Source organism: Pinus tabuliformis, chromosome 5_2 (assembly GCF_031772625.1).
Source record: "Pinus tabuliformis cultivar Carrire ecotype Pingquan chromosome 5_2, CPIR1, whole genome shotgun sequence".
Classification (NCBI taxonomy): domain Eukaryota; kingdom Viridiplantae; phylum Streptophyta; class Pinopsida; order Pinales; family Pinaceae; genus Pinus; species Pinus tabuliformis.
Genome location: NC_142306.1, coordinates 339,902,382 through 339,912,753, shown reverse-complemented (window position 1 = coordinate 339,912,753; position 10,372 = coordinate 339,902,382). Strand labels below are relative to the sequence as shown.

The window sequence follows — 10,372 nt, the reverse complement described above, 5'->3', positions numbered from 1 at the left end:
TTTTTTTGGAGCTGGAAGCATTGAATAAGATTTCTGCAAAAATAAATGATCTTCTATCGATCAGATTCCAAATATCAAAAGAAATACAAGAATAAAGTTTTAGATAAAGAGAGTAACTATTTAGGGAGAGATGAGATAACTCAAACCTCATGAAATTGATCTCAACTTGTAGAATGGATTTGATGGTGTTTGTCAAAATTCGATTGAGAATGGGCCTGCGATGATGATGATTGAACTGAGTAAAATGGGGAAGAACAAATGAATCTTGGCATTGCTTGAGGAAGGTTATATCAACAACCCTTTTAGTAATCATGGCATGAAGCATCTCAAAATTCCTATTCTTTTAGCTTCTCAAAATTCCTTTTATTTTTTAAGACATACATTTGCATAAAAGTTTAGAATTTGCGAGTGTAAGCTTTCTAGTTTAAATTTACGTTGTATGTTGTTCTCTATAGAAATGCGTGAAACATATGATGTTTCGAGTACACATTCCAATCATCACGAGAAAAAAATAATTTTTTTTAAATGAATGTAAAGGGAACCAAACTATGTTAAAAATAAAATAAAAAATAAGAACTAAAAAAATGAAAATTGAAAAATGATTTTTATTACTAATAAACCATGAAAAAGGAGCAAAAGAATTAAAAAAAGTTAAAAAAAACTTATTGTTCTTTAATAATTAAAAATTCTATGTAGTATTTCATGGGCCACTCTATTACTATGTTTTCTCCTACATTTCAGTTTTAATCCTATGTAGTGTTTCATGGGCCACCCTATTACTATGTTTTCTCCTGCATTTCGGCGTGTTTCTCCATGGCTGAAATGGAAGCTTGTCAAAAACTCCATATTCATTTGTTTTATATTTATGTATAAATATACATGAAAAACATCATTGATCATGGAAAGAAGAGAGGGGAGATATATCGAGCATCGGCAGGCCCTTCGTTGAATCGAACTCATCAACACAATTCAAGTGGGTGTGATATTGAACTGGAAGACACACCCTGTGTTTCCAAGAATTGTAGTCTGGTGTTTGCCAACAGAATAGCATCTAAACATATAGAACCACTGCTATAGCATAGAATACATAGGTTTTTTTGGATTGTTTTATTTAATTTAAAAAGAAATGTTAAATTTTTACATTTCTAATTTTTTAGAAGAAGCATATAATACAATTTCTAGGAGTTTGGAGAATTTAATAAGTAAAATTAACACAACTAACAAAGTTAATTTAAAAAGCACAAAATTTAATGAGTAAACATAATGAAAATGAAATTAATAATATTTTATAATATTTTTAATTAAAAGTAATCAAGTATATATATTTATTTAGTAAATATATATTTTTTTGAAAATATAAGAATTAACTGCATAGTGGAAAAATAAAAAATTACAGATTTTCTTTAAATGTAAAATATGATTCTCAACAAATGTATATATATAAAGAATAAAAAATAATATGATACTATTCAAATTATAAATCAATTATTATAATAATTATACTTCAATAATGATTTTTTTTTAAATGATATAATAATTTTCTTTACCAAAAAAACTATAAAATTCATGAAATCTCTGTGTAATCGTGTAGTGAATGCAAATTGAAAATCAACTTTGCAGGACTATTCATTTTTCACTATCATGCCATCCACCAAATTTGATTATATATTATGAATTCCATGACATATCTATTATTGAACATTATACACCATATTGTCAAATCATAACATGAAATGTAATCTATATGTACCAAATAGAGGTGGATACTTATGGAAATGAAATACTAAATCAAAGCTCAATGATAATGAAAAAATTAACATAATTTAAAACTCAATATAATTTTTTTAATCTCAAAAACTTAATATAATTTTTTTTAATCTCAAAAGAAAATTGAGGTCTTAAGATAATGTTTTAAAATAAATATATAAACGACAAAGTTCCCTCATTGTCTTAAATTAAACCTGTGGAAAAGCAATTTTGTTTATCACTTCACTACACCATTGTTTCTTACTATACTAATAAATTTTCATCTCAATTATATTTATAGATTTGGAATTCAAATAAATTTATGTTAATTTATATATTCAAGCCACGAAAATTGAAAATATTGTTTTTTTCTCATATATCACTATATAACATTGATTGATAATACTAAAGTACATTGAAATTTTAATAATATAATCCAAAATCAATCTAAATCTAATTAATTTTTGAACTCACTATAATACATATATAGCAACATGGAAGACGAGAGCGCAGCGAAGCGAATGGAACAACACGGGTTTCCTTAGGGTTTTGACAGTACCCTGCAGGTGGCAGGCCTGTCGAGCCAGAGACCTGCGGTAAACACTGGTGACGCAGAGCGCTGGTGAACGGAACCATAAGGGCAGGAACAATGTTTCCCCCCCAGGGGGAGGGCCAGGAGCCTCCCCCCTCTCCGGACGCGAGAGCACGGCAAAAGACAGATGGGGACAAACCGAATGAAGTCAGCGAAGGTACCAGGCACAATGATCAGCAGAGGGATAAAGAATCTGAGACAGAGAATAGAACTAAAGCAAGTTCCTCAACTTGCAAACCTGTAGCCACTAATCGACCAAAGGTATACTTCCCAAGTGAAAGAATCAACGCCCGAATACAGTATATGCGGGATCATGCTTTGATCGGCAAGTTTATAGGGATTTGGCCTACAGAACGAGCTCTGAGGGCTTGGATCAGCACTGTTTGGCATCCAAAAGGGGACATATCTCTGCATTTAGGAGCAAAGGGCTTCTTCACTGCTGTTTTCAACTGTCTAGAAGATCGAACAAGAATCCTGGAAGGAGGGCCATATTTTTTCAATTCGGCAGGCCTATTTCTCAAAGGCTGGGTGGAAAGATTCAACCCAGACAAGGAGGATTTGAGCTTCGCGCCAGTATGGATAAGGCTTTACTCTTTGCCTATGGAATACTGGGAGGAAACTTCACTGAAGGAGATCGGCAACGCTATTGGCGAATTTGTAAGGGCAGCAGAGGAAACAAGACTTCGCAAGCAGATCTCATACGCCCGGATATGTGTTTACATGGATCTCAAACAACCATTGCCAGATACGGTAAGCTTCTTTCACGAAGACTCTGAATGGGTTCAAGTTATAGACTATGAACAGGTTCCCTTTCGATGTAGGAAATGCCATGAAATAGGACACCTGTATAGAGACTGCCCACTAAATAAGCCACCCTCTATGCCGGACAAATCCAACAATCATTCTCCTGATGGATTCACAAAGGTTGTCAATCGAAGAAGAGGAAACAAAAAGCCCACCAACACTCCCAAAGCAAACCCTAGCAACAAGGCAACAACTAGCAACAGATACGAAGTTCTGAACAAAACAGATGAGAAAGGTTCGGATGAGGAACAGGAGAAAGACGAAGCAGTCCAGCAACAACAACCGGGGGAAACATCAATGCAAGGAGGGGAAAAGATCATCCATCAAGAGCACCTGAAAGAACCTCATAATAACATGTCAAAGTCAACTGAAAAAATGGATATGGAGTACACTCAACTAAGCGGAAAAGCTTCGACAGAAACAGAGGATATTCTTCAATCGCCCCATGTGATGGACGAGGACCTGGAGACCCTGGATATTGGGGAGCTGGATATCCTAGGTCTGGAACACGCTTGTCTTACAAAGAACTTCGAAAAAATCCCGGAGCAGCAGGTGGACAATCTAGTAGCAGTATTAAGCAAGGCACAGAAAAAGCATTCTCTAGGGGTACAGATTGGTAGTCCATGGGACGGCAAGTTCATAACCAAGGACAGCAAAAAAAGGGGACGGAAAACCACCCTAGAAAGAACAATCAAGATAGGAGAGATTCTGGTGGAGTCAGGGCGATATGCCAAATTGACTAAGTACTTCAATGTACACCCCAACCTTTCTCAATGAAGTTAATCTCTTGGAATATTAGAGGGCTTAACGGCCCCAGGAAAGGAAGAATCCTAAAAAACATGTTAAAGCAAGAAAAACCCAGTATTCTCTTTCTACAAGAGACGAAGTGTAACTCCACAGTTCTGGAAAGAATCGCTGCGAAGGCCTGGCCAGGAGGGCTAGTCACAGCAGTAGACGCACACGGCGCTTCCGGAGGCTTAGCCATTCTTTGGGATGCCCGGACAATCCACCTCAGCAACATTCAAGCTAATAAGAACTTCATCCAGGCCACATTCCATCTCTCAGGTACGAATGCTCGTGGACTGCTAACTAATGTGTATTTCCCACAGGAAACAGCTCAAAAAAACCAACTTCTGAACACTTTGTCGGAGCTCAATAGAGACATACCTCTTCCTCTATGGATCTCTGGAGGAGATTATAACTTGATAGCCAGTATGGACGAAAAAAGAGGAGGCAGAAGAAACTCAAATAATGATGACGGTCTTCTAAAGAACTTCATAAATAGCAACTGGCTAATGGACGTCCCAACTAACAACGGAATCTTCACCTGGACAAATAAGAGAGCAGGAGCGCAACAAATAGCATCGCGCCTTGATCGGTTCCTCATTTCAGATAATGCAACTCATGTAGGTGGAGAATTTACAGCTTCCATTATCCCATGTTCTGGATCAGATCATTGGCCCATAGAACTCCAATGGAACAGGCCTGGTCAAAACCTCAAACGCCCCTTTCGTTTTGAGGAATTTTGGCTTTCTCATCCAGATTTTGAAAAAATGGTCAGATCATGCTGGACAAATTTCAGTACAAAGGAGGGTACAAGAATGGCCAGGTTCCAACAAAAACTGAAAAATCTCAAAATGGCCATCAAAAATTGGAACCACAAGACATTTGGCAACATCTTTGCAGATCAGGCCCAACTCCATTCTGAAATGAAGAAAATACAACAAGCAATTATCACTGATGGGAAAGAAGAGGAACTCTCCAAACAGGAACAAGATATAGAATCAAAAATCTTAGAAAGAGCTAAGCAGGAGGAAATCCTATGGCGGCAGAAATCCCGAATAAGATGGCTCAAAGAAGGGGAAAAAAATACAAAATTTTTTCACAAAACCACAGTCCAAAGAAGAATGATGAATCAAATTACTCATGTTACTAATGAGCAAGGAGAGAAGATTGAGACACATGAGGGCATAGAAAAGGAATTCACCAACCATTTCACAAAAGCATACCAAGAGCCCGAAATCAATCGAATGCCAGCTATCAACCGACTCACTAGGAACATACCCAAGGTCATAACGGAGGAGCACAACAGATTACTGATCCAACCTACCACTATGCAGGAAGTTGAAGAGGCGGTTAAACAGATGAGAGAAGGAAAAGCGCCCGGACCGGACGGTTTCACAACAAACTTCTTCCACAAATTCTGGGACCTGATAAATAACGAAGTATGGCAGGTGGTCGAGGAGTGCAGAGAGCTAAGGTGGATGTACCCAGGACTAAATGCTACTTTCATTGCTCTAATCCCTAAGGGAGAAGATTCCAACAAACCGGACAAATACAGGCCTATTGCACTCTGTAACATGATATAAAAAATTATTTCAAAGGTCATTGCTAACAGGCTCAAACCGCTTCTTCCCCTCATCATCTCGCCTGAGCAATCTGGCTATGTTGAAGGACGCCAAATTACAGATGGAATTATTCTCACTCATGAGCTAATTCACTCTCTAAAAGTCACAAAAAAACCAGGTATGCTGCTTAAACTAGATCTCTCCAAAGCTTTTGACAGCTTAAGTTGGGTATACATTCACAAAATTCTAACAGCTTTTGGTTTTGCTCCCGCCTGGATTAGATGGATCTACAGTCTAATATCCTCTGCTTTCTTCTCAGTTTTAATTAATGGCATCCCCTCAGCCACTTTCCGCCCATCTAGAGGCATAAGGCAGGGAGATCCCTTATCCCCCTTCCTTTTCGTCATCATGGCGGAGGGTTTGGGTAGAAGCATCACAGCAGCCAAGACCAATAGAAAGCTCAGAGGACTCTCTTTTCACAACTCCCCGGTCCATACCCACCAGCAATTTGTAGATGACAACATGCTTTTTGCCCATCCCTCGGTCCAAGAAGCTTGCTTCATAAAAACCCTTCTCTCCACCTTCTCTGATGCTTCCGGCGCCCTCGTCAATCAAGTCAAATCCCAAATTTATTTCTTCAACACCCCTGTCACCACTCAAAGAGAAATTGAACGCATTCTGGGTTTCACCTCCGCCTCCTTGCCATCCAAGTATTTAGGGGCCCCGCTCACAAGCTCCGCTCTCAAGCATTCCTCCTGGAAGCATCTCTTAGAAAAATTAGAAGATCGTTTGTTCCTTTGGACTAATCGATCTTTGAACATGGCAAGCAGAATAGTCCTAATAAAAGCAGTACTCCAGTCTATGCCTTTGTATCTCTTCTCCATATTAGCGGCCCCTAAATGGGTCCTAAAAGAAATCAAGAATCTACAACGAAGATTTCTATGGGGAGGCTCAGGACAGAATCGTAAGTGGGCCCTTCTAAAGTGGGAGAAAGTATGTTTACCCAAATATGCAGGAGGCATAGGTTTGAGAGATCCCGAGCACAGCAACAAAGCAATGGGTGCCAAAATCTGGTGGCGATGGTTGGCGATCCCTAAAACACCATGGGCCTCCCTCTGGACCGCCAAGTATGCCAGCAACCATCCATTGGAGGAAAAACTTCGCATGACTGAGACAAACTCAGGATCTGCAATCTGGAACGCAGCCATACAAAATAGATCTCTCATTCAAGAACACTGCTTCTGGGAAATCAAAGATGGAAGTATAGCACGTTTTTGGGATGATTCGTGGCAGCAAATGCCAAAAATCAATGACATTCTTCAGGGTCTTCCAGACAATGCGAGAGGAATACACCATCAAGCCAAGGTTAATCAATGTTGGACCTCCGAAGCTCCTCAAGAATACAGGAAGTGGAAAGACATACATCTGCTCCTCCCGAATGGCTCAGAACAGACACATCTACTCCTCGAAGCAGAGCTTCAAAAAAGGCAGATAAGAGTCTCGGATGAACTGGACATCTTAAGATGGGGACACGGCGAAAAAGGAGTTTTCACTACCAAGGAGGCTTATAACATAACCATACAGGGGCAAATACACAAAGACAGAGTATGGGGAAATGTCTGGCATAAATCTCTCTGGCCAAAGGTATCCACATTTCTTTGGCTTCTCTGTCATAACAGAGTTTTAACTTGGGACAAACTCAGAAAGAGGACTTTCTCAGGCCCATCCATGTGCTACATGTGCCGACAGGAGGAAGAAACAGCTATACATCTAATGCAGAACTGTGCAATGGGAAAGAAATTATGGGAAAAGATAGCATTCCGTTGTCAAAAAGAGAGAAGAGTCCAAGATGACCTCAGAGGAACCATCGACAAAGGAAGTCAAGCCCCCTTTCAAAGTCCCATTCTCAATGAGTTATGGACACTCATCCCCGGTTTCCTGATGTGGAATTTGTGGAAAGAGCGCAACCGAAGAATATTTAAAGATCAAACGCTGACGCTGGAAAAACTGTGGAATCTTGTCCATCAAAACATTCAGGAAACTCTCTCACTCAAGGAATGGCACCCTGATGACCTTCCGACTCTACCTCAAGAAAAAGCCATATGGGACAACTGGCAAATGAGTATAAACCATTATTCAACTAAAGATAGAACTCCGAACCAGCACAGACAGGAAGCAAGTTCATGGAATCCTCCTCCGGCAGGCATGATTCAACTCAACTTTGACGGAGCCTCTAAAGGAAACCCCGGACAAGCAGGCTATGGAGGCGTGTTCAGGGATCACAATGGTCATCCTCTAAGCATCTTCCTGGGCTCGATAGGCTGGGATACTAACAATTCTGCGGAATTGGAAGGTCTATGGCGAGGGCTCAAAATAGCACATAGGAAAAATTTCTTCCCTCTCATTATAGAAGGGGACTCGCAGATAATAATCAGAATGGTAACAAAGCTTCAACATGGCTCCCCAGTACACAAAATAAGCAGCAGTTGGAGAATGTCCCAGAGGCTTGAGTTGATCAACCACTGGATATCCATGCACCAAGCTATAGCCTTCAAGCATATCAGACGGGAAGGAAACAAGCTAGCCGATCTATTAGCCAACCTGGGAGTGGAAGCAAAAGATAACCACTTCGAAGGCGCTGTAGACAACCTCCCTTCCAAAGAACAATCAGACACACTGAGGACAATCATCTCTCAGGAAAGCTCACAGATTCAAACCTCGCACCCGGATGCGGGTGTCTTTACTAGCCCTTAAACATGGCATGCGCCATGACACCTGGAGGCAGGATGAAGCGCCGACGTATGTACAAGGAGGCCTGTACAACGATCAGACAGTTAATGCATCGAGTTATTGTTCTTGGGCTGCGACAAAGGAGGAGGGACGCTGCATTGAAGCCGAGCATGGCTGCTCAGGCTTTGATGCGAAAGGGGAGGAAGGCCCAAGGCCGTTCCCCCGTGTTGAGATTGCAGGTTATGTGTTATATTGTCTTTGAAATGCTAGTTATGTTGCAGAACCAACCCTTGGCTGCTTTAAGAGCACGGAGAGAAGGCTCACTGTCTGCAAATTTTCAAGAGTTTACTGAGTGTTTGGTAGCGTTAATGTTACACGCCATGCCGCGCAGTAGAGGGGTTCCTAGGCGTGGTGGAAGGTCCGGTACCCGCGTGGTTCTGGAAGATCTATACCCAATTGAGCCAATTGCTGCAGAGCCACCTTCATCTTCCAGTTCGGAGCAGGAATGTCTCCTGCCTCAGGGCACCTACCAGACTTTCAGATTCAGATTTCCAAGCCGCCTTGTTAGACCTGAAGTGGTAGTCACTTTCACCGTCTTCATCTCTGAAGAAGAGCCTGGCCGGTCAAATTCCAGCTCCCCTGCAGCTGAAATTGTCCAAGGCAGCGATATCCTCCTGGGTGATATGGAAGGCGTTGTGTATCGAACTCGGCGACACGCGGTTGCTCCATTTCAACCTGATCCGGCCCAGCAAGTTTTACAAGAAGTCCTGATGCCGCCTAACCCCAACGTGGAGATGGCAGCCTTCAGCTCCTGTGCTCCGATACAGGGCAACTCTGGTTACGCTGCCTCTGTGCAAGAGGTCCTGCCGCCACCCACTACAAACATGGAGGTGGAGGTCTTCAGTGCACGTGATCCGCCAGAACAAGGAGAGCCGATTCAGAACGAGGACGAGATGGTGATTTGGCTCGACTCGCCAAGCCCAGACAAAGGAAAGCAGGAGGCCTCCTTCGACCAACCAGTCTAGTCTCGGGTGCTCTGTTTTGTGTTTTTTCTTTCTGTCATGGTTATGCAAATCGTCTTGTGTCTTTGGGTCCTTTTTTGCGTCCAACTCAGTCCTAGGGATCGGTTAGGCCACTGCTGCAAGTCTCAGGACTCAGCAGTTTGTCATTTTTGGTTAATGGTTCATGATGTAGACTGGCTCTGTCCTGCCAGTAGATATGAAGTTTTTGTCAGCCTGAGTCCAGACTATATGACGTCCAGGATCTACAATGGACTGTGTTTTTTGATTTGGTCAAAGCTTCTTCAGCTTGAGGAATGGATTCGGTCTCCTCGCGGGATGTAAACCTTTGTAAATATTTTCTTTTCTTTAATATAGCAGTAGTCTTTACATAGAAAAAAAAAATTACATATATAGCAACATGAAAATTTAAGCAAAAATATTATTATATACAATTAATCTTTTTAATAGCATGTGTTTTTATTATATTATCATTTTTTTTTACTAATATGTAATTGAAAAAAATAAAAAGAAAAACTACCCCATGGGACTTTGGATTGACGGTGAATGGGTGCACTGTTAAGGCTCTCCTTGTGATAGGTCACTGGTTCAAATCCCCCGTGGGTGCTTACCTACCAAAAAATAAAAAAATAAAAAAACTAAGTTACAAATTCAAATTCAAATATACAAAAATATTATTATATATAATGAATCTTTTTATTAGCATGTGTTTTTATTTTTTTCCCGTGGAAAAAAGTCGTAATTTCCATTAATATGTTGAAAATTACATTTTGTAGATGTCGTAGCATATGCATATGTGAGGCGATAGCCTATTAGTATATATATGAAAAAAAATAAAAAACATTTGTTCCACGTAGGGAGCACTATTATATCAACCATAATATAAAAACCGTCTCTACGTAGAGAGAGCGATCATAGCACTGTTTGTGTGAAAATCCATAAAAAAAACTAAAATATTTACATATAATAAAAAATTTATACTGGGCTCGTGAGCCCATTATATAGCATGTAAATCTATGAACATTGTAAATCTATGAAAGCACCATCCTTCTCCTCTTGTATTAACCAATTGTCATCCTGCCTGTGCGCTGCCTCCTTAGATAGGAAGTTTGCCCCTGTGTTGCGCTCCCTGA

The 10,372-nt window shown here is 40.4% G+C and overlaps 1 protein-coding gene across 1 annotated transcript; it reads left to right on the top strand.

Moving 5' to 3' along the window:
- Positions 1-3,981: 3,981 nt before the first annotated feature.
- LOC149158887 (uncharacterized) lies at positions 3,982-5,638 on the top strand. Its single transcript, XM_089434124.1, has 2 exons — positions 3,982-4,751; positions 5,527-5,638. The coding sequence occupies exons 1-2, from the start codon at positions 3,982-3,984 to the stop codon at positions 5,636-5,638; spliced, it is 882 nt and encodes a 293-aa protein (XP_089290250.1).
- The last annotated feature ends 4,734 nt before the right edge of the window (positions 5,639-10,372 follow it).

Coding starts and splice junctions, on each gene's coding strand:
- LOC149158887 (XM_089434124.1), top strand. CDS start 3,982: ATGTTAAAGCAAGAAAAACCCAGTATTCTCTTTCTACAAGAGACGAAG. Junction 4,752..5,526: donor GAGGGTACAAGAATGGCCAG/GTTCCAACAAAA, acceptor ATTATTTCAAAG/GTCATTGCTAACAGGCTCAA.